Raw genomic sequence first — 25,908 nt, forward strand, 5'->3', positions numbered from 1 at the left:
GATGTAATCTCGATAAAAATGCATCATAAAGGGGTTAATAATAAACTTGTTACCGATAAATTAATAATAAATGGGTAATTTAGGTCGATAAACTCACCGTATTTTCGATACCACTGTGGGTGTGAATTCCAGTTGAAGGAATCCTAACTCTTGTGGTCTCACATCCTCTAGACTGCTGTACCTAACGTAGGTACATGGTGGTGTGGAAATACCTGAAATCAGAAATAATAATATGGTTAGTAGGTGACACATTTATTTTCAAAATTCCGTGTCAGCTTTTTTCATTTTATTTTAAATACTACAAATTTTTGCTTTCACGTTTATTCAGAAACTAATAGCTTGTTCATATTTTTTTTATTATCATGCAATCCCTATTCAAAACTCCAATCAACTCTCTTTGTAAATTTATACAATAGATTCATACACATTCATCCCTTGCCACAATCATTAATAAATCCACACTTTATTACATTTACTCGGTTAATTATCTACATATATTCATCGTTTCTTGTCTGATCAATTAGGTTCCTATTCCACTTATCTTTTCATCCAGGGGTCTTATTCAATTTATTGCACCTCCCAGGGTTCCTTTTCTACTATATGTCTGACTATTCATTATCTTATACTACTTGTGTGACAATCCAGGACTCTTTCCCAATTTGTCCAGCTATTTATTGACCTATACTACTTGGCTGCCCTCCTATTGATCATATTCTATATGTCTGACAACACAACACCCCTTATGCAAATATTTTATGCAAATATTGCATAAAAGAGCTTTAAATCAAAATTTTTTATTCACAAATCGCCACATGAAATACGATATTTTCCAACAGAGTCGATATAACGTCTCTATTCAATTTTAATGACATCTATGTACATTTCCATCAAAGAAACGAATATTCTTTCAAATACAAGCACGTTGAACGTTGAAAACTCCAGTAAGATAGAGCGATTCTCATTCATTTGGAATAAAATCAAAGTAATTGGTAATTTCGATTTTCAGTCCCATCGTACTCCCGGAAGCGTTGATTCTCACGTCACTCAACAGGTCGCGATACGTCCAAGATTACGAACCGTGACCCCGTGAAACTCTATCTCTCTCGTCTCTTTCTGTCTTTCGCGATTGCGAATCGAGCGGACCGGTTAACTTCGTATTTGAATCATGTTCCGCGCCATGAAATCGATCATCGCCCCGTTTTGGACTTCTGCCGATGCGACGGTGCTGGACCCGGCTTTGTTCACCGGTGGAAACGCGTGGAAAGGGTGAAAGGGTGGCGCTCGAATAACGAGCCAACTGCGTTAACGTCGAAAAATCAATAGGGTCGCGTACATTCCTCATAAATAAATATGAATATCGCGGGCTCTGCACGGACGAGTATCGAGCGTAAATTTATTATAACCACGGCTGTGCCGGCCTGTGCAGCCTGCCCCGAAATCGAAACGATCGATTCCAATTTCGACGATCGAACTAACACACGTGCATCCATTTTCGAGTTAGCAGTGTGATAAAACGGAAAAAATACCCGATACCTTTAACTTTCCACTGACGTCATTTGTTCGAAAATTAACGTATTTAATTAAGGGTTAATATGAATGGTAAAGATCGTAAACTTTGCGATGGAAAGTCTTCCTTAGACTTAATTAATATTATAAATTCGCGTTCAATGTGGATACTTTACAGAAATAATTAACAAGGAGAATTCGAACGATAAGAATAACCACGTCTACTGTTCAGTTTATTCTTACTGGAACTTTGTTATGAATTAAATAAAGCCCTTCTTAAACAAACAGCTAAAACAAAGAAACGTTAACGAGCTAAAGCTGTTACAACAAAGGAACAAAGAACAACTATGACAAATTAAACTCGAATGAATCTGAAAGAGAATATTCTCTGTATAATTAAGGGAATTAATTTAAGAGAATTATATGAATTTGAGATAATTGAAAAAAAAAAAGAAATAAAGTGAAGTATATAGTTTGCACGCTCTGGGATACTATAAAGTATAAATGCATAAATATCTGCAGTTTATGCAGCTGATGCATTTATGCATTTTAGTTATAATCCTTCCTCTTCGTCCAATTTATTTTACAAAAAAAGAACTGTTCACTGACGAATTCATAAAAATATCAAAGCAGTAATTACCTATTGTAGTTTTTAGTCATAATCTTCCCTTTCTATTTAATTTATTTTGGAGACAAAATTGAATTCACATGTACTGTAATTTCAAAGAAAATTTTGTATATTATTTACTGACAAATTCATAAACATATCAAAGAATTTTCAAAGCGAAAATTATCTACTGCAATTCTGCATAATTGCACCATCAATTCACAAAAATCTATTTCAAAGATAAATTACACCACCTTATAACTACCAAGAAACCATCACAGTAAATCGTTAGTAGCTCTTTAAAAAAATCCTTCCAAACAACGGGAACAGAGATAGCTTTAAAATAAGGGGGCTTGTCGAAGGAAGCCGAACTTCCGGATCCCAAAACGAGAGGGATGGGCCGACAATCGTTGGCTCTAGGAGCGGAAGGGGGATGCAACTTCTAGTTGTAGAGTTTCGAAAGCGCCTCTAACACCTTTGAGCCGTGGAGTTTATACTTCTCGCAGACAGCTCGCTTTAAAACGCGAAATAGCTTTTCGAATCCCGGATTGAACCTAATTTGACAAATTTATCTTATTTCAAGGAAGCATTTCTGGTTTTTCTAAACTTCTGTTTTCTCGTTTTTATGAAGAATACGTCTATCAGGTTTGAAAAAAAAGACGGTAGCTTGCCTGACTCGCACCTGGTGCAAAAGCACCTCATCGATTTTATAATCTCCGTGCCCTCTTTTCCTTCTCCCGCCCTTCACAGGCTATTACCTCTTCCGCCTCCCCATCCCTGATAACGCCCTGTCCCGAAATTATCTCTTTCTCTTTTCCACCCTCCTCAGCTCTTGTCTCTTCTTTTCCTTCCTCCAACAGCCGTCTTTTTTTTCCAAGCCGTATTATGTTCCACTGATTCGCGGTTAATGAGACGAGAACAGACCCGTGAGACTATCCTGTATAAACCGAGAGCGTTCGCAAATGATGAAAAAAGGAAATTTTTGCTCGCCTTGCAACACTTTGTCGAGAGTTTCGATGACGGGAAACGAAGGATCCAGATGAGTTTTCGCAATGATAAATTTTTGTTTGATCATTCTTCGTTTCCCGGAGAACTCCGATGAGTTCGCTTACTTGCTGTTTTAATGATTGATGCGAATACTTCTTCAGGTACTTTGAAATTTTTTCATTAAATTAACATTAAGAACGAGGGGGGTTTGATGCATTGGCATAACTAGGAAGGGGAGAGGGTGGGCCGCCCTTCTGCGAATCTGGATTGGACTCTAATAATCCATAATTTCAAAATTTCTGATTTTCCACATTTCAGAATTACAAAATTATAAATCTTCATAATTGCAAATTTCCCAAAATTCTGAAATTCAGAATCTGAGAATTTTTAAATTTCAACATTCCTTACTCCAAAACTAAAATTTCAAAATTTCTAAGGAACCTGGCCCACCCCAGAAGAAAAAACAAAAAGGAATTCCGTACCTCACAATGTCGAGTACAGCATTGCATTATTTAAAACGCAATAAAATTGTTTAAACAGTTTAATACTTTGAAATAACCATGGAAACCTTTCCCTGTCTTTTTGGAATCTATGTATCGGCTACGAATGCTTTGAGAAGCATCCTATAAATGTATTGAATAATAAATTTAAAGAAAACAGTTCAAACTTCAGAAAGATATTTTCCGGATGAAATGGACGACAGTGCGGCATCCGAGAAAACACATGAAATTTAATATTTATGGCGTTTTCCAAAGGTAGCAGGAAATTCAATAAACTCCTCCTGCTACCGTCGGCTCAGAGACCGAATGTCTGGCCGCGTATTTGTACCTGCATCTATCTATTTATTCATCAATCTACATGTACCTGTCTCTTTGCCTATTTACTCCTCGTTAATGTTTCACACTCGACACGTTCGTATCTTGTTTGACTTTGCTGCCTTCGCTACGTTCGTCTTTCAGTTTGAGAGTCCTTCAGTGTCGCGTCTTGCTTCCTTGAAATCGTTAAAATGCAAAGCTTGCACACTCTGATGCAGGAAATTTGTGAACGTCGAAAATGAATCGTAACGCTTCGACAAAAACTTCCGTCCCTTTCAACTAACTTAATTCGTTCGAGAATTGCACCCTCCAAACTGAATTTTCCCACGAGAACGCGAATCAAAGGGATTCTGAACGACTATCAGGCACAGGTGATGTGTTATTTAGATTTTTCTTTCATTTTCCTTACCCTCAATTTTTGGTTACATTAAGTTTGCCATTGGTGGCATAGAACAATTGAAATTATTAAAGGTGTACGAGAATTATCCCACATTTGAAACTTTTTTTTTGCAACACATTTTGAAACCTTCCACAGTGTAGGCGTTACTCTGTAATAAACGCTTACAAACTTTTATCAGATTTTAATGCATCCCTGGCGAAAATTTTAATGAAACATTCGCAGAGATGCGAACAGTGTTACACACACGCACACCGTGGAGTCGGTTCATTTTTAGGGAAGTACCAACTCGGCGCGATCGTGTGTCACGTTAACAATTAATTAATTGAATACATTGCAAGTGTGAGACACCGTGTACGTGCCGGATGAAATTTCCTCCTGAATATTTCGAGCGTGTAACGCGTTACACTGCACACGCGTGTTACAGTCTGATGCACGTACGCTTGGACAGGGTGGATTTTCATGAAGCTTTTGAAAATCCAAATTAGCTAGACCGGTGACAGGTGCGTCATCAGGCGTAATTTAAAACCGGAACAGTGCTGTTCCACGAAATAGCTGACGATTTCTAGCTCAGCCTTCACTGTCCGTCATGACAATTTTCACGATAAAAAGGAAAATTCGTTCTCTTTTTTAATTCAGATCACTGGAATATATAAATCTGGATTTAATTTAATTTTTCATATTTTATATATTTTTAATACACTTGAGAATATTAAATAAATTCGACTACGATTTATTTAAATTATTTTGTGAAGAATTGAACTAATTTTAAAAATCGAAGATTTTGAGCTATTGACAAATGCAAACAAATACAAGCCGCGATCAAGGACCTGTATGAAGTTAGCACCCCATTTTGAAAATTTTAGAATTCTAAAAGTTGTTCCAGGTTGTTCTAGACTTGTTCTAAATTGTTCCAGAAGATAAAATTTTTATAATAAATATTTTAGCGGAAAATTAAAAAAAACTGTTTTTTGACCTGGCACCCCATTTTTCGAAAATCAAATCTTGCATGGTTGTTCCAGATTGTTCTAGTTGTTCCAAACATTGTTCCAAAGTAGTAATTCTACAAACAAAGAATTTAAAAAGATATAATAAAAAAACGATATCGAACGCGCAAACAGTATTTTTACATGTACGGGTATCAGTATCATCTTCTGAACACCGAATAGCATATTTAAGCTAATAATTAACGTAACAACTTGGAACAACTTTCATTTTTGCCAGAACAAATTTTTTAAGGGCACTTTACTCTTGGAAATGAACATATTTTTTCCACTTTTTTGTCATTTTTGATCGAAAACGGCGCGTCAGCGACACCAAAATGGAGAACAATATCAAATGAGCATAGAACAACCTGGAACAACTTTGATTTTTGCCAGAACAAATTTTTTAAGGGTACGTTACTCTTGGAAGTGAACATATTTTTCCCCCTTTTTTGTCATTTTTGATCGATAACGGTGCGTCAGCGACACCAAAATAGAGAACAATATCAAATGAGCATAGAACAACCTGGAACAACTTTGATTTTTGCCAGAACAAATTTTTTAAGGGTACGTTACTCTTGGAAGTGAACATATTATTTCTGTTATATTATGTATGTATTTTGGCACATGAAAATTAAATCTGAAACAAAGTTAATAAAGATGGACTAAAAGCGATGCTTCTACAACTTAGGATAAAGGTTTCCTACAAGTAACACTACCCATCTGTTACTCACCGATTTGAATGAAATTTAATATATTTATTAAACACCGAAAAATATTAAATTCGTGTTTTTTCGTTTCGGCTAAATACGCTTTTTAGGGGTAGAAAGCGCTCCTCAACCTCTGGAGATGGAAACGTTTGTGGCTAATTATTTCTTAAAGGATACAGTTTCTGAAAAAAGTGCTTAGATCCAGAGTTGTACACTTCAGAGTTGTTACGAGCCGGAGGGGGCGGCTGCGTAGCTGGGGCTTAATTTCGGTTATGGTATTTGTTAATGGCTTGACCAGTATTGTTATTAACACTGGGAATTTAAGGAAGTAGACGTGGAGACGAACCTACGTATGGCTAACGTAGAGAGCTGCAGGAGATTGGTTATAGTGGACAAACCTACGTATGGCTAACGTAGGGAGCCACCGGAAATGTTAGTACCAAGTCTCGTAACTTGATTGTGTACCTCGAGCTGTACAGGTAAAATGATTGTAACACCATATAAGGAAATTTCTGAGACGGATACGTAACAGAGTGATGCACTTGATGGCGTCCTTGAAATCGACCTTGAGGTCGATTTTCAAGGTCAATTAAATTTGGAAATAATAAGCCGGACTTGCCGGATTTAGCAGGTGTCGGACCTTGAGCGCATCCTGTATCTATAATCAGTAATTTAATGCGATGACTCTAAATCTGTCTTTAGAATTGATTTGTTGCGTTATTTTCCCAAAAAAGGAAAAAATCTGTCGTTTTGGGAAAATAGGCTCAAATTTATAGAAAAAATATGAAGGAGAAAAAAGTTTTGTAAGTATCTTAAGAATAGAAGTAAAGATAAGAAAACATAAAATGTCACTCTAATTGTAAATTGAACATTACATTCATGCTATATTAGAAATTTTAATTTAAAAAAAAATTTTTTTTTTTTTACGCTCCGAATGTAAAATTTTACGCTCTATCGATTTTCGGAATGAAAAGCAAAATACTCCCTTTGATAAACATGAAATGATTTTCAAATGACTTTGAAAATCGACCTGAAGTTTGATTTCAAGGACACCATTAAGTGCATCACTCTGAACTGTACAACTCTGGATCTAAGCATTTTCAGAAACTGTATCGTTTAAGAAATAATTAGCCAGAAACGTTTCCATCTCCAGAGGTTGAGGAGCGCTTTCTACCCCTAAAAAGCGTATTTAGCCGAAACGAAAAAACACGAATTTAATATTTTTCGATGTTTAATAAATATGTTAAATTTCATTGAAATCGGTGAGTAACAGATGGGTAGTGTTACTTGTAGGAAACCTTTATCCTAAGTTGTAGAAGCATCGCTTTTTGTCCATCTTTGTTAACTTTGTTTCAGATTTAATTTTCATGTGCCAAAATACATACATAATATAACAGAAAAAATATGTTCACTTCCAAGAGTAAAGTACCCTTAAAAAATTTGTTCTGGCAAAAATCAAAGTTGTTCCAGGTTGTTCTATGCTCATTTGATATTGTTCTCCATTTTGGTGTCGCTGACGCGCCGTTTTCGATCAAAAATGACAAAAAAGGGGGAAAAATATGTTTACTTCTAAGAGTAAAGTGCCCTTAAAAAGTTTGTTCTGGCAAAAATCAAAGTTGTTCCAGGTTGTTCTATGCTCATTTGATATTGTTCTCCATTTTGGTGTCGCTGACGCGCCGTTTTCGATCAAAAATGACAAAAAAGGGGGAAAAATATGTTTACTTCTAAGAGTAAAGTGCCCTTAAAAAGTTTGTTCTGGCAAAAATCAAAGTTGTTCCAGGTTGTTCTATGCTCATTTGATATTGTTCTCCATTTTGGTGTCGCTGACGCGCCGTTTTCGATCAAAAATGACAAAAAAGGGGGAAAAATATGTTTACTTCTAAGAGTAAAGTGCCCTTAAAAAGTTTGTTCTGGCAAAAATCAAAGTTGTTCCAGGTTGTTCTATGCTCATTTGATATTGTTCTCCATTTTGGTGTCGCTGACGCGCCGTTTTCGATCAAAAATGACAAAAAAGGGGGAAAAATATGTTTACTTCTAAGAGTAAAGTGCCCTTAAAAAGTTTGTTCTGGCAAAAATCAAAGTTGTTCCAGGTTGTTCTATGCTCATTTGATATTGTTCTCCATTTTGGTGTCGCTGACGCGCCGTTTTCGATCAAAAATGACAAAAAAGTGGAAAAAATATGTTCATTTCCAAGAGTAAAGTGCCCTTAAAAAATTTGTTCTGGCAAAAATGAAAGTTGTTCCAAGTTGTTACGTTAATTATTAGCTTAAATATGCTATTCGGTGTTCAGAAGATGATACTGATACCCGTACATGTAAAAATACTGTTTGCGCGTTCGATATCGTTTTTTTATTATATCTTTTTAAATTCTTTGTTTGTAGAATTACTACTTTGGAACAATGTTTGGAACAACTAGAACAATCTGGAACAACCATGCAAGATTTGATTTTCGAAAAATGGGGTGCCAGGTCAAAAAACAGTTTTTTTTAATTTTCCGCTAAAATATTTATTATAAAAATTTTATCTTCTGGAACAATTTAGAACAAGTCTAGAACAACCTGGAACAACTTTTAGAATTCTAAAATTTTCAAAATGGGGTGCTAACTTCATACAGGTCGATCAAGGTCGGTGCGTCAGCAAACGTGAAAATCCTAATACTAATCGCGGCGTGCAACGTTAACCGGAAAGCGAGCTCTTTAAACCGAGTTCCGGCAATCAGGCATCAAAGGGTCGTCGTCCCTTTCAGCAGCGACCTTCGGAAAAGGCGCAACACGCCACGGAAACGGCAAAAAGCGAATGCTACTTCGCCAACGATACCGGCGGGGCTGCCTATCTAGCCAGAAGGCCAGCCAATGTTTGTGAGTGCACTCTGAAATAATCATAGCTTTCCAAGCTAAGTGGAATCCCTGTTGTACACGTGGAAACGTGCATTGCTATCAAACTATGTGACGTTCAACCAGGGTCGGATTAAATGGGGGTCCAAAGGGGGCCACAGCCCTGGGCCTCATTATAAAACTTCCATTTATTATATCAAAAAATACTGTCTGATGGAAAAAATAAGAGATACTATTTTAACGCTTAATTAAGTTGAAGATCAACGGTCAATAATGGAAGTGAAGTTTTTATTAAGACCAGGTCTAATGGTAGACGGGGGAGCCTAACTTTAATTTTACCGACGCCTTTGTGAAAGCACCGAATACCAAAGACTCGAGAAACTCTGATGAAGACGGGTTGAAGAGGAGCGAGAGATCCATAGGGGTGGTTGAATAGCGAGCATGGCGCCAGGAGAACAACAAACCGCTACGAGACCGCGATGGCTGACGCTTCGCTCTAATGGCACCACTCAAGATGCAATATCGCTGCATGAATATTATATAGCATCCACACGACCACCATCTGCCAGATACTCGCGTCTTTACAGCCACCTTAGGCTGGTGTATCGTCGCGGCGCCCTGGTGCCGCCTGCCATGTTCTTGGCTACAAATATACACGTCTCACAATAGTTAGTTGGTTAAAAGAGGAAATAAAATTCAAAATAATTGGGGACATTCGTTACGTATGTATCGAGTACTTGTCAAACCCTGGGGTCTCTCGTGTACCTGCACACCCCTGTGCTGCATTAATAATATCATACGTTGAAAAATGTATTCTTATTCTTCATTTATTATCATCTTCTTTTCTAAAATATTTAAAGTATCATATTTGCTATTTAATTGAATTTTTAGTACACATACAGACAAAATTGTTAAATTCTTCCATAAATAACTGTACGATCCAGTCACGTTGTAGATCTTTCTTATCACGTTACTCTTTCAAATACCATTAATCCAGTTACCAGTAGAGGCGAGATGTCGTGACTATTACTCAACGTTTTATTAAACTTTCAACGCGTCAGAGGAGTCAGCCGCGTGACAAAACGGTGGTAGCTGGCTAACGACGAAAAATGATTTCTTATTTTTCCAACCGACGCGGAGGCTGTTCGAGGGATCAAAAGCGTTTTACCAGGGCGGTTCTTTAAGAACATCGGCGAGAACGTTAAGTATTCATCGGGCGTTTTCGCGTCTTCGTGCCTTCTCGTCACTCTGCGTGCTGTGTCTTCGAAAGTGGGAATCTAGCAGGCAATCCACCTCCCCCTATAACCGCCATTATCGTTCACCCTCCATCCTCGATTCAGCTCCTCGCTCTTCGACTTAATGCCTCGTCCAATTTCACTGCGCTTCGACCCGAAATTACGACCAAGTTCCGTGGAAAATATTAATTCCAAACGTTTTCAACGTGTGTTCCTCGGATATTACGAACTTGCTCCTACACGTGACCAAACTTCGAAGAAACTTTCAGGGCGCTATTCAATCTTTCCACCTTGGATTAAATATTTTTTGATTCAATAGAATTCTTTTCTTTCGTTACAATTGTTTTAAACTGTCAAATAAAATATTTGACGAATAATAAAATTTATTATCTACTCGAAACTAGTTTGATTAATAAAATAATGTTTCAAACCTAAGCTAATGAAACTTTCCTAAATTCATTATATCCAATTAAATCGACCACTGCTGTTTCACTGAAAAGGAATTCGAGCAGCCGAAACCCGCGAGGCGTGACGAAACTTTTTCACAGCAACTTTCACGACCAAGTATCGCAACAAATAATTGCATTTCGACTTACAGTAGGACCCTCTTAAATTGTCCGAATCCATTTGGCGTACGGCTAACACACTGGATTCTAACGGATGCCGACATGCTAAGAGCTTTCGTTCCGCTGCCTACTCTTTCGAGCTTTATAGGATTCCGTGGCTTTTTACGCCGACTAGCAGGTAAAGGAAGGAAGAAAGGGTAGTTGGTGGTACTGGAGAGCTTCCACAACGAAATGGATTGCGGAGACGAAATCGCGAGACTGCCAAGCGGTGTTAGAAGAAGCCCCGTTTGTCAGCTTCGAGATACCCTTTGTCAAGAAGAGCCATCGAGTAATGGCCCCTTTCAAGGGTCCAAGATCTTTGAGAAGGGGAAACAGATTTTCTGAAAATACTTTTTCAAAATCTATTCGATAATTTTTAGGGGTACTATTGATTTTATTATTATATCTTGTACAGACGAGCCACGATTAACTCATCGATTCGAAATCACGTTACATTATAAACGAAAATTCTCACGAAGGAATAGAAAACGAGGGAACGATTTTCCGTGTTGAAGAGCTCGATTATTCGAAGCGACACGGTACATAAAAAAAAAAATAATCGTCGACGCGACGAGAGAACGTTCCGAGACCAAGTTCGTTGGTGTTCCCTGCTCGCCTGAAGCGGCAAGATGGCCGGTCTGAAACAAAGAGCTGGGAATGACGTTGTTTACGAGGCTCGATTGTTTTAAAAAGAGACGAAGGTCGAGCATCGCGAGGAATGAGGAAGAAGAAGCTAGAGAATCGAGGGGTAGAAGAAGGGTTAGAGGAGTCGCACAAAGAGGGTTGAACTGCAACGAGGAGAGGGATAAAAGGTTGCATCGCAGAGGGTGGAGGATTTTCCTCTGGCCTCGTCGACTTGAAGACGCACTAAGAGAAAGGGACGAAGGAAAAGACTTGGCGACCTCGATTGTTTTATTGGACCGGATTAAAAAGCACACTCGGGCCCGATTGTTTGTAATTCCGATGAAAAAGCTGCGCGATAAAGGAATCGTTGCCCAGAGGCTGCACCTGCTGGAAACTTGCATCTAGAATATTCTATAGCGTGACTAAGAATAAGGTGGTCGGATTTAAAGACGATCTATCGAGGCTTCGTCTTCTTGAAATTGATGGAAAATATCAATCGTTGCTGTTGGAAGAAAGATTCGAATATTTTAAATTAAATTGATCTTGATTTTTGCAAGAATAATTTTCTGATTTTAATAATATGGCTCGAATGTCTATTTTAAGTATCCTTTTTTTGGAATGAATTTGAATAAAGTTGATTAAAGTTATTTAATATTGCAAGACAATTTTCATATTCATTTCTTGTTAATCAACCGATGCATATTCATTCATGGAATACAGAATGCACTTCAATTCCTCGAAATCGTGTACCATTCATTTCTTATGAGCGAAGAATCAAAAAATTCGAATCAAGGAACCGTTCAACGGAATTTATATTCTCGTTGTTCCAATTCGTTGTTTTTACCAGTCCATAAACGTTTAGAAGAAAAGTAATCTACTATCAGAAATAGCAAACATTCCCTTAGCCATTTGCTGTCTGTAAATTGTTTTACAGAAACCAAATCCCCTACCATAAATATTCTTTTTTGGCTATGAAAAGAACTTTCAGTTATAAATTTATCGCTGCTCTTTGTCGAAGAAATTAATTAAAACAATGGTTCCATCCAAATAATTCAAATTCATTATTTCAAACTTAAACGATGCATCGTGGCGACCTTCTCTCGTTTTCATTGAAAAAACAGTGAATCATATCAGAACACGTTTTGAACATTTTTCATCGTGCAATTAACGGGTTAGCAGGCGCCTTGAAGGGAGCTTCAGAGAGCTGGTTAGAGGTTACTAAAAGGGGAGAGATAAGTGAGTCTGGTGTACAAATTGAATTTTAATTCACAAAGGGAGATTTCACAGAGATTGGTAATTTTAATATAGTAAAGGATGAGAGAAAATGAACGTACACACGTGTCGTAATTGAATGAAAATTTTTAATACCCCCTCTGGTTTCAGTTTAAATCCACACAGACGGCTTAAATGTCCATTGTTACTGTGCATTTCACAATAATATTGTATTTAAACCGGTAGTTTGAAAATTGATAAAGGAGACAATACAACAATCTCGACATCAATGAAAAAGATATTTTCCAGTATTTAAATATCTCATTGAGTTCAATCCAAGAAAAAGAGTTCTAAGCCTTGAATAGAGAAGCTCGAGTCACAAGTGACCCAAATTTAGAAAACATATAGAAGGATATTAATCTAAAGCTAAATGTATAAATTTAGAACGAAACAGCGTAAAATTTAGAAAACGAAGATAATATGAATCATGGTTCGCCGTCTGAAGAGAATTTTTCACCATCATAACCTTCGAAAATGATACATTTTTATCTTCCTTTTCCCTTCCAACTGAAAGGAAAGCTTAACAAATTTTCCGCCCCTACAGCCCTCTCTGCGGCAATATAACGAGAGTCTATTGTATTTTAAAAAATAAAATTTAACCAGTCACTCGGCGTGTAAAATACATTTTGGAGGAGATAATGGAAATGAATGGAACAGATAAGTGAGAGAGTAAACTTCTTCCTCGTCATTCTTAAATTCATAAGAAGCCCTGATGATGAATGTACATGGAGCATCGATCAAAACAGATTCTCTCCTGTGAAAGCAAGGAAGATAAACCGACAGAGGATTCTAACAAATCTTTCAAAGTCACGCCTTTGAGCAAATATTTGCCACTGTCCACATTTATCTTCAACCACGTGGAACAATTTACACGTATCCAATGTTGTAATAAATCAAGCAGACAATTTCCCCGCCTCGCTACTCGTTTACATAAATTTATTTGTGGCCAACAGATGTGTATCACGAGGCTCACTAATTTGATGCAGACAAACATGCTTCAGATATATCAGTACACAAGTGAATAAAATCATTGAAAATTAAATATATTTTTGAGATAATATTTGTATTACTTTATTGCGTTTTGTTTTGAAGATATATAGCAAAAGGTGACACGAATTTATGAGACTACTTAGTATAACTTTGCTTATTCTTTTTCTTTTCGATTCAGCAACAAAGACGACCGGTACAATGTACTTTGGGACATTTATTGCCGCAATGAAGCATCGTTCAGATTATTATGCGCCAGGCTGCATTCTTATGCAACGCTTAATCGCCCTGTTCAACACCCACAACCGCCATTAATCCTTGTGGGCGGTCGTTAAAAAGACAGACACCGAAAAATAGTACCTCTGGGGTGAAATTGAATCTTAATCTTGATACACGTCTGACTTTTTATTTTCTTATGCAATCAGGTCAATTTCTGAAGTTCAACCTGATGAATGACATGCTTTAGTGATACAATTATTTTTTTTTAATATTTGAAAATAATATAAAAGAGAAGATGATTGATGTCTTTCGAGTTATAATATTTGGTCTTGATTTTTAAATTGAAACTTGAGGGTTGGATATAGAAAGTTTCACATGGTTTGAAGAAAATCTAATTGGATTTGTTTAGTAACAACATGAAAATTGAAATTATGGCTAAGAAGGATTTTGCTTGAATACACTATTATTCAAAAATCTTGGACAAATTTTATTATATTTCAAAAAATTTTGTGTATAATAGATTTCGAGTGACCTTTAATCTCTCAATATTTATTACAAATAATTTTCTAATCTAACATTTCCATCTACTATATTTTCTACTAATTCCAATTTAAAAAGTAATAACTTCCTAATTTACAGAACTTCACAGAACATCGTTATTTTCCCTAGGAAAACTTGATTTGACTGCAAGTGTACAGTAATACACCCACGTACAATAAGGTACGTATAGTACCTTTGATAAAAAGTACTGTTGCGATTCTGTTTGTATTTGCTACCGTCCCGCAATCACGTACACGTGGAATGAAGCTTTCATTGAACAGCCTAGTGGTAATTATTCACCGCACTGTGACTCTGTTTCCCCTAGTCGTTAAAGACGGAAATTCATCGAGATTGGTACACGCGTTTTTTCCCCACGCACCTTTGATGCGAGAGTCACTCGCGTTGGTCGAAAGCGTTAATTAAGTCTCGTTAGTAAACCAATCAATATGGAAAATTATTAGCGGTACTAAACGGGATCATTATTTCGTGTTCGTTTGAGCATGGCGAAATATCTTTAATTGGCAATTTTTATAATATTCTTTTTATGGCTGACATATGGTTGACGAGGATCACTACTTTTATATTACCATATCAATTACGATGCAAATTTTATTTTATTTCATTTTCGTAATAACAAGTTAATTTAGATTACCCTAAATTCAGCTTTCATTGAATTGAACGTCAAAATCATTGATTTTTCGAAGACCTCTAAAGAGGAACAGCTTTAGGATATTTTTTTTTCAAAGGATAAAAACGAGGGCATTGCGTGCATGTGCGATATCGCTGCACTTTTTTTGAATTTATCCTTGACACGGATGACCCGATTCAACGAAGTCAATAACTCAGCAACCGGACGGTTCTGGCAAACAAGCAATGGATCGATGTGTTTGTTCGTCATCCACGTGATTGATGATGACCAACGCGAAACGATGGAGACAGCGAATCTGGTAGCTTTACCGTGACAGAACGATAAATTTGAAGCTTTTGCTAATTCGACTTTTTCCACGACGTTTCGCCGTGAAATTGGCTAACTTTTCCAACAGGAATGCGTTTCCCGCGATTCTCTGTCAAAGCGAAAGAACAGCGATGCTCGAGGAAGCTTCTACTCGAATATTGGAATTACGAGATTCTCGATCGAAATAAAAGGTTTTGTAGAACGTTAATACTTGATCGATTCGAATATTCGAACGTGTTATTTTATTTTAATATTCTATACTATTTATTATTTAAAATACCTAATACGGATGTTTGCAATTAGATAAACAAAAGAATTCTTAACAACATGGATGATGGATTCCTATGGAAATTCAAGTACTATCCAAAAATATGGATCAATTACTTGAATAAAAAATCGTTGGTTATTCAAGATTAACTTATTATTCGTAAATATGTTTAACTCTGCTAGGCGTAGAACAACATTCAAGACAGGAATCCAAAATGTATGATCGATGGTGGCACGAGTTAATCGACCATGCTCGACAAGCACCATTCCTGAATCAGCTTAAGCCTCGACGACCATTGAAATTGCCTCTTAATCGAACCAGAACTTGAAGTGTGTATAAGGATACGCGTAGAGCAGTCATTAAGTTATATACAAAGTCAGATAACAATAAGAATTAGCGATAAACAAAGGAAAAAGTAAATATATTAGAAAATTTCATGCTATTAATAACACATTGACTGCCACAGTAGAAAAGACTGTACATAGTCAGACATAGTAAAATTGCAATTATTATATTAAGGATACGATTGATTCATTTTTAATTGTAAGCTTTCAAACTGATACTTTACATTATTGTTACTGGTACCAATACTGATACTAATACAAATACTAATTTTAATTGTAATTCTAATTCTAATAATACTGCTATTCGAAACTTACGTTTCCTTGTATTTTATTTATTATTTGATTACATGAGATTTAAGGTATTGATTAGTGGTAATCATCATAGCACTCAATGTGTTCATTTATAGATATTTATATAAAATTGGCGAGTAGTGCTACCAACATGAAATTTTATACTCTAATTTTGCGATAGAAGTTAAGAACTGATCATGTAGATTATCATTTTAGAAATTTCACTCCAGACATACGTTTCAGCTGGTAATAAATTCAAACTACGAATCGATCGCCGAAAGGTAGCTGACTCGAAGGAATCGGAAAGGAATCATCTACTCTGAACGAGCAAAGAACAGAAGGAGATTACTCGTCTGCTTTCAGCTACCTCTAGGCGTGTTTGGTTAATCCGACGCTGACGGTGATTCGTTTTGGATTAACTCTTACTTCGGATGGTGTCAGACTTTGAGCTGTCGTTTTCGCGTCAGATTACACAACGCCGATCGGAATTCTAGTAAATTAATTAATCGCCTGTTTCGAGAGCCTGTCAATGACAGTATCAATGCTATCGAATGAAAATTTCGAAAAGGATTTCAACAGTTGTCACGTGTCTTTGAATATTGTAGAAATTTCATTGGTATCATCGGATATCGGGCATACCAGATTGCCAAAAATTTTAACCGGGTTCAAATGAAATTCCTATCAAGTTGCTGGTAATACCTATCGAAAATGATAAACGTCATCGAGCTCTTCAAATTAAATTCGTATAAAATTCATCACGGTGACTTTTAATATTATAATTTAATTTCCATCGAATTGATTATAATATCTTTTAACGATAATTAAAAACATTCGGCTATTTGATGGCATTAAAATTATATTTTGAATATTTCTGCTTTCTGATGAGAAATAAATTTCGACAAAAATAGGAAACTAAATAGAAGAGTATTTATTTAAGATCTGTTGTTGGAAACTTGAAAATTCCTTAGAAACAACTTTATTTTCTTGTCTATAATTGATTCGACAGACTTGCACGATGAATTTTGCTGAGATATAAATTATGATATGATATTATTGATTTCGAACGAGTAGATAAAAGGCAAGCAACTTGGTGAAAACAGTTCATCATGCGGTTCGTCGTATCTCTGTGCAGAGCAACGGAAACCTACAAGATTCATTGGAAAACAAACCACGAACCGGAAGGTAAGTTCGCCGGTAATCATCAATTATACGCGTCGAGGAGAAAAATCAATAAACTAGGGATCGCCTGCAGCGAGCCCACAAAATACTTATCGAATAGGACAACTTTTCAAAAAAATTAAGTTAACCCTTTTTCAAATTTCCAACTTTAATTTCTGGGCTCATGAAAGTACTATATATGATTTTCTGGGGTCACTATATTATTCAAGTACCAATTAAAAATTTGAGTAATTACCTATAAAAAAAATTCCCAAATTTTAAGGGGTATTTTTCATCCCCTTAGAGAAGAATTTGGAATTTTTAAACGCTTATGGATGCAGAAGGATGGTTACCTATAATTTGTGCGAACGATCGAACGGAATCGGGCAACGCTCTACTTATCAGTCAAAATCTGCATAAAATTTGGCGGATTCATGAAACATGGATCCCATAATCGCGCGTGCATCTATGCGCATCCGTGGAAAACGCGGCGCAACCGTGGCGAATAAATTGCAAATATCGTTTCGATGCTTCTTCTTTTCAATGGAAGTCGCTTGTAATCCTTTTGTCGGGCATCATAAGGCATCAACAATCTCTACCGAGGCGCCTAGTGCTCCATCTTTGGCGTTCATCCAACGCTTCCGGTTGGTTGCCTTCACGACTCATCGCTTCGTGCAATCCTCCTGTAACTCCTCGATTCTACCCGCGTTTGCGTGTTTTACTTTAATCGGCTTTTCCTACATGCCTTTCACGCTTGTTAAACCTCCTCAACGCGGTGCAACATTCAAATTAAAAAAGAGAAAAAAGGAAAAGAAAATCGTAATCTGAATAATACGAACCTTTGAAAAATATTTGGAAAATTTTATAAAATGATTAGAATTTTTTTGTACTGCACACAGGAGATATTATTTTAAAAGTTAAGATTAACTAAGCGGTAGTACCCATACCACCAACAGTACGCAAAGAGAAGAAATATGTTATTCCATACATTATTATCAGAAAAAAGAGCAAAACTTTCGTTTATCGTCTTAATGAGGTGGTCGACAATCGTTTGGAAGAATGACGAGAAGAATTTTTCGACAAATATCCGTTCGATCGATCGATCATCGTCAACGGAACTTGAACGTATTACAGGCTTTTGTCATCCTGTCTTTGCCGAAATGAATTGGCAGTCCCATAGAGTCTTTGATGGATATCTCCATTAAGCGCTCGTCCATTGAAAAAAAAAATATTAAAAAAGTGAAAAAGAAAAATAACATGCATAAAACTGTGGCTTTCTTTGATCTCTGACGCAGTGTAGCAAGCATGCATTAATCTTGCATTACTAGCGATGCTTTGAAACCGACAGCTTCCCGCATATTTTAAAACACAAAGAGGACTTCAACAGACCCGTCTTCCCTTCCCAAAGGATTAACATTTTTATGACGTCCGCAGCTTATTCAGTGTAAATTCGTCCTGTTAATTTACACGACTAAAGAACACGGTTGGTCAACTTTTATCTTTGATCATGAACACGTCTGATGTACTACATAATTCTTTGTAAAATGTAATTATTTCTAGTTGAGAGATAAAAATGTTAGACCACCAAAGAAATTTAAATTTAAGTTTCTTTGTAAAATTACACGTGTAACATACTAGATTCGTAATTAAATTCGCGATTTTCACATTTTTTCGTTTGTTAAAATTTCGAATAGTTTTATAATAAAATTTGAGTATTTTTTTAAAAAAAGTTACAAATGCTGGGAACATCTGAAAAGTAATATTCTGCTTTCATACTGCATAGTTTTCGTTTTATTTCTCTTTGAAAGAGCAATTTAATTCCACAATAATATTACTGAGGAAGTAACGAAGAAATTGCTTTAACATGAAAGTATGAAACAAAGGAATTATTTTAAAATAAATGAAAGCTTCCTGTGTATAACTTTGCAGAATTACACGTACAAAATTAGTAACCAAGCTCGTGACTCGTATTTTTCTCTTACAGAAAATTCAGAAATTAATTACTTTCGGTGAAAGCAAGTCCGGTGGCAATTATTAAAATCTGACTAATTTTATTACGAAAATTAGAAATTATTTTATTTCACTTCTAGTAAGTTTCATTTTATTTTATTTTCCACGAGTTTCATTTTACTTCAGTTTGAAATTCGTTGGTAATACTACCGGGCAAGTAATAATGAAATAGCTTGAACACGAAAGCCCTAAACAAAGCAATTACTTGTCAAATTTCCTTAACAACCCTGACCGAGGGGAAACTCCATCAAAACTCTCCCTTCTAATCTGAAAATTCCACCGTCCTCGTCTCGATTCCTGAAAATCCAGTCGAAAACCGAAAAGATTAAAGATCGTAGCCGAAAGATTAGCGAACATCTTCTCGTGGAGGATCAAGATTTTAGGAAGGAACGGGCACGGAACTTGGAGTTTCAAGCGACGGAAACGGAAGTAAACGTGGTAGATAACGATCAGAAGGTTCATTAAGAGGAGATCGATGGATAGGCCAGCAAACATTAGCCAACAGCCAGTTGCTTTGCAAGAGCGTTGCTCGTAAATTCTTGTGCGAGGCTGGTACTTGCACAAAGGACACGTTGGAGTATGAGTATATCGAGTCTTGTGCCGGTATTGCGATGATCAAAGGGCACATCCGGTGGATCAAGACACCAATAGTCGAGTTACACTCGACTTAATGTATTATGGAACAAATATTTATCATAGGAGTAAAAGAGGAAGAAAGCGCAGACTAAATCATTTTTACCCATAATTAAAGAAATATCATTCTGTTCAAAATAGAAGGCTAAATTATAAAGAAAATTAAAAATATTAGACTTTAACGTGAACTTAACAAATTAACTGTCTATACGTGTCATATCTTATTTCTGTAGCTGGGTCAAAGTAGTCCTAATTGAAAATACAGCCATTAGAGGGGCCTCTGAACTATTGATAGGCAACATTAGCTGAAGCGATGCAAACGCAAGGATATTGGCAAGGATATCATCGTATCTAGGTTAGTAATCGAAACATGGATCCCATCCTTTGTTATTTAATATCCTAGATAAATATCTTAAATTTTCCACTATCCTCTTATGCATTATTCGAATAAAGAGTTGATTAATTTGACACGGAGTTGAAATGAAATGATACAGCGACTGGTTAATTGAACATCCTGGGGGATTTTAGAAACGGAGATGAAAGGTTTAGTTAGATTTGAATGTCCATTACGCAGCCGGTGCCTAGATGTCAATTTTGTTAATATCGTCGAGTTGATGGCGTAAAAGCATTTTATGAAATCCATTTTCAGACTAATGGATAGGTAGGTTCCGTGTCGAAATAATGGACGAACCAGCGAAAGGGAATATTTTTGCCCGTTCCCTCTACCTTTGACGATTGTCGAGCGTATTTTCCAGCGACAGTCATAGAATTTTTTTACTTTTAAGATGATTTTAAAATGAAACGTGCGCTGTGTACGCTTCCATACTGTTGCGAAATTAGTTAATCCTTGGACGACAAGACTCTGTGACAGAGACGATATTTTAATTATAAATTTATATTTCCTAAATTTATATTAATTTTATAAGAGGAGTCTTATATTAATACTTTTAAATTGTTGTAACTCAATAATGTCAAAAGAGTATGCAAGGTTTTGGTATAAACATTTTTGTTTTAAGTCTAATAATTTTTGCATAATCATGGTTCAAAGTGAAATTGTTACTTTCGTCTTCGCTCTTCCCTATCTCCTTACGGATGTTCCTACGTGCTTTCAGAAGCGATATCGTTTCATGGTTTCGCTTCATGGAGATGATAATGCGGTAATAACGTCAGTTCTCCGTCAAAGGAAATTTTATCCTGGAAGATAAAATCAGTACGCGGTTTGAAGGAGATGGTAAATCAGAGAGCAGTTAAACCGTGTTAATGCTAATAATTTCGGCATTCGACTCGGAAATCTCGCTTAATGCAATCTCTGTATTAGCCCTCTACCCTGATTTTACCCCTTTCGCTTCTCAACCCATGCTAACTAACCCTATCTGCAGTCGCTGATTATTTTACCTCGGGGTCTTTGCATTACTAATGCTCTCAAATTTTATCCTCCCTTCCTTTCTATCTTTATTCCACTATTGTACTTTAATTTTCGTATTGTTATCTACATATCCCATTTTTATTATATTTTACCTCGGAGTTTCTACAATGCTAATGCCATCAAACTTTAATCCCTCTTTCGTTTCATATTAATATTCCTTATTTTTTAATATTTTCATTATTATGTGTATGCGTATCTTATGATTGAGAAGAAAAGCATTTTCTGGTCAAATTTTATTTACCAAAATCTTGAGGTAACACGGCTGAGTAAAACTGCTCCAGAGCACGGCAAGAAGCTAAAATATTTCTAATCGTGCGGAAATGCTCGTATTCGTCGACCTGTAAAGTTCGATAAGGCCTACCCTCTGATAAAGTGGACCTTAAGGACAGTGGTCTCAGACTCTGCTTTATCGTACTGAACTTAAATTCTAGGTCCATCGAAAACGAATTTGACGTTTCCAAATATTTTTAATATTAATATTATAAAAATTTAAATTTTGAGAATTCCTGTTTTCCTCATATCGCAATGTTTCTTAGGGAAGACTGTCAATAAACTGTGTCGAAAATGTAATTTTAGCCCTGGTGGAAAATATTTCGTCACAACGTGCTCGAACGACACCCTTCAATGATTAATAACATCCACCGTCGACGTGGCAATACTGGCAAATAAATCGATTAAGGGAAACAAGAAAGGCTAGGCACAACGGTTGTATGGTTTATGTTCGATAACTGTTCTCACTCGACACAGCTGGCTGGGTTGCATTTATCAGGAAAATTCGCAACTTTTCGCTAACTTTAGCTATTTTGCGAGTGCCGTGCTCCGCGATCCGCTACTCCCACGCCGTTCTACGAAACGTTGCCGTCGGTTTGTTGCTGTAAAATCAATATCACAGAACCGTCCCCTTTCTTGGCTCCCTCTTTCTCGCCAACCCTCTTCCTGGTTATTTACTTTGTTCCATTTCAAGGTTCCAGACAACTCTCTGGATTCGATTTACATTCGATTATTCGACCTTCGATCTGCCTCCATTTCGAGTGACAACATTCACTCGTTAAATAAGATAATCTCATTAACGATGAAAAGCATTTTAATTAAAGACACACGCATTCATTAAAATCGAGTAAACCGTGAAGAATCGAAGATGCTTGTCTGAAAATCTACTTAAATTAATTACGAAAACGCGAACCGGTTTAATTTAACGACACTTTCCGCTTAATTAAAATATTTAATAAAAGCAGCCTCGCCCCAGACACTCCCGTTGCAACTACCATATTTTCTTCTATTTTGTTTTGTCCCCGTAAAAATTTGTTTACACGTTTAGTGATTAATGATACATTTTTTTAAAATTATTTAATAAAGTATAAATATTTAGAAATACTTTTCTTAAATTCTATGTTAATCAATTAGGAGCACAAATTGGTTAATGAAATTTTCTCTCAACATTTTATTTGACGCGAAACAAATCATAGATACTCATCGCCACGCTTTCTCTTACGTCTCTGAATCCTTAAGAGCTTCACTTTTTATTCCCGTATCTGATTTCCCTCTGCCATTCCCTACGTCCATTTATCAAGGAAAAGTCGGTGAAAAGGATACTCCGTGTATGCGGCGTCCACGTACAAGAGAATGCTCTGACGTTTAAGCTTTGCATACAACGCGCCGATTTATTTCTTCAATCTATCCCCCCCGTTTCATTTCCTGAGAGTTTCGTTCTTTTTTCGCTTATATCAATTTGTCCGTCTTTCGTTATCCACTAACTCAAATCGGTTGATCCGAAAAACAAAGAAAACGAGAAGAAATATTTTCGAAACCCCCAAACATTTTCAAAAATGAAATAAATAATACAAATGGAAACAAATTTAAAAAATATTAAGACTGTACAAAGAAAAATGAACTTGCACACTGAAACATCCAATTTCCTCTGCGAAGACCACGGTGCCAGATATTCGAAAAAGTTTGCCGAAAAAACCGGAAATCCGAGCATCGAAAACAGTCGGTGTAAACAACGAGGTCAGAAATCCGTGAAATCGAACAGTCGTTCAGAAGAGGACGTCGATCTCGTCTGTAAACTTTACCAGCCACCCGAAAGCCGCAGACAAGTCGTGGAAACGGTGCTGGAATATATGGGATCGAAAGTTTTCACGGTTTTCCCATAGTCGTCTACGGGATGAGGAAAAAAAAATCAAGCGTAACCATCGGTCCCTCGTTGACAAGAAAACTGCATTAGGAGAGGAACTCGAGTGGCTGCTATCAGTCTCGTAAAAAAGTTTCGGTTAGACAAAGATTCCCATGAACGAAGGATAGCGTGCCGGTTGTTCCCAGCAGCCAATTCACCCGTTGTTGCTCGTCGCGTACGCTTCTTCTCTCTTTTCTACTGGAAACCTTCACCTTTGTACGTTTTTCGTCGTCCTCCACCTTAGCCAATCGTACACCCGATTGGATTTCACGGGTAAAACGAATTACTAATAAACTTTCGACGATCGAGTCTATCGACCTCTGGTCACTCGATATATACCCGTCGATCGGTTCGATTCTAGACTCGAACAAGAGAAAATCTTGTTACCTTCGCACAATGGAATTATTCTTTTCATTCGATCCTGTTTTATCGTGCAATTATTAGCTGTAGAGTAGCGGGAAATTGGAAGCTCTTATCAGTGACGTTAAAAAATGTTCAGAGGTGGTTAATATGGGATGTTTCAAAATTTTTTTTCACTCTATTAGAATACTTTGACGAGGAAACTTAGCATATTAATTTGCGATATAAAAATTTAAAAATTAAACGATCAAGGGTGGTTAATATGGAATGTTTCAAAATTATTTTTCACTCTATGAGAATACTTTAACGAGGAAACTTAGCATATTAATTTGCGATGTAACAATTTAAAAATTAAATAATCAAGGGTGGTTAATATGGAATGTTTCAAAATTATTTTTCACTCTATTAGAATACTTTAACGAGGAAACTTAGTATATTAATTTGCGATATAAAAATTTAAAAATTAAACGATCAAGGGTGGTTAATATGGGATGTTTCAAAATTTTTTTTCGCTCTATTAGAATACTTTGACAAGGAAATTTGGTATATTAATTTGCGATGTGAAAATTAAAAAATTTTGTTAAATTAACGAATCGAACAAGAAATCGATAAAACTGATCTCCATTCGCGATATCGAATTTATCATCCTGTCAGAGGTTCGAGAAGGTCGCATCGATTGAAAAGAGAAAATACAGGACTTGTATGGAATTGACGAGGGTGCGAAAGCACTGAAAATATGGTCCGTTTTTCGCTAGCCAAAGGTTCCTTTTTTTATTAATACTCCCGTTGTAGTATTCTTTTTTTTCAGTTTCTGTATTGGCCGGGTTTGGCAGCAAGTTCGTTTACTGCAAATCCGCCGAACGAAAGACGAACGATCGGGATATTTTAAACGGAACTGGAAGCGACAATGGAATTATCGTCGAATCGTGGAGCGAATTAGCAAAAAGTAGTCACCGGAGAAGCTTCTTTGAGGACGATTAATTTCTTTAACCGCGTGGATTCTTTCCAAGAAAACTATATTTAAATAATTGAAGATAATTTGGAATTCATGAGGAACGAGTGACAGCAACAGCATTCTACTTGACAAAATATTATTCAACTTCCAGTTGAAATAATTCGGACGCCGGTATACACTTTGTGTTATCTCGGTTAAACAAATGAAATAAATTTTTCAAGGAGAGCAGTGCATACATGGTACATGAATTGTTAAATTGCAGTAGAATTATGAGTTCAGCAACGTTGTATTGAATTAATGAAAGGTCACGCCTGTGCGTGGTAGCTCGAGGAGAATATAATTAACATGGCAAAGAGTTTCATGATGTACTAACAAATGAGCTGACGTTTTAATTGGTCCTTTGATGAAAGTTTACTTTGCATAGGAATTTTACTTAAACCTCATAGAAAACCCTTAACCCCTAACTGATAGAGTAGTTTTTGAGGAACAATGAAATTTTTGAATAAACGACAATCTAAGGTCTGCTTAATTTTCTTTTCCATTTAACATTTTTACGATAATTATGTTTTTATCTTTAATTGGGGTATGTCAGACCCCATTTCACTAGTTAAGGTTTAAAGAAAAATGAAAGGACCCTAGGAAATTTGCAATATAAATCATTCGGAATCCCAAAAGGACAGAAGACCCTTCGAATAACAAATTACTCGTGCCACGTGTCCTTTCGCCGTTCGAACAAATGGATATCGAGTTTCTTGCCAAACAAGACGTCACCGATACGAAACGACGTTCGATTATCAGACGCCTCACCCTTCGCGTCTCAAAGTCTCAGCCAAGCCGATAAAGCTCGCTGCAAGATGAAAAGGTTAAAAACCGTTGGTCGATTTCGTTTTTTACGGAAAACCAGCTTTTCAGCGTGGATCGATCACAGGAGAGCCGGCAATTTGCAAAACAAATTCAGCAGCAACCGACAAAAGGTTCATTGTCAGTCACGCAGCGAAGCTGGAGTTCTACTTA

At 36.5% G+C, this 25,908-nt stretch overlaps 1 protein-coding gene across 1 annotated transcript in view; it reads right to left on the reverse strand.

The window, feature by feature from the left end:
• The window catches only part of LOC114877900, a 140,738-nt gene that overhangs the window by 79,757 nt on the left and 35,073 nt on the right, over positions 1-25,908 (reverse strand). The window contains exon 3 of the mRNA XM_029191031.2: positions 98-212. Within this exon, the coding sequence (XP_029046864.1) occupies positions 98-212 (115 nt within the window). The remainder of the gene's footprint in view (positions 1-97; positions 213-25,908) is intronic.

This window comes from Osmia bicornis, chromosome 10 (assembly GCF_907164935.1).
Source record: "Osmia bicornis bicornis chromosome 10, iOsmBic2.1, whole genome shotgun sequence".
Classification (NCBI taxonomy): Eukaryota; Metazoa; Arthropoda; class Insecta; order Hymenoptera; family Megachilidae; genus Osmia; species Osmia bicornis.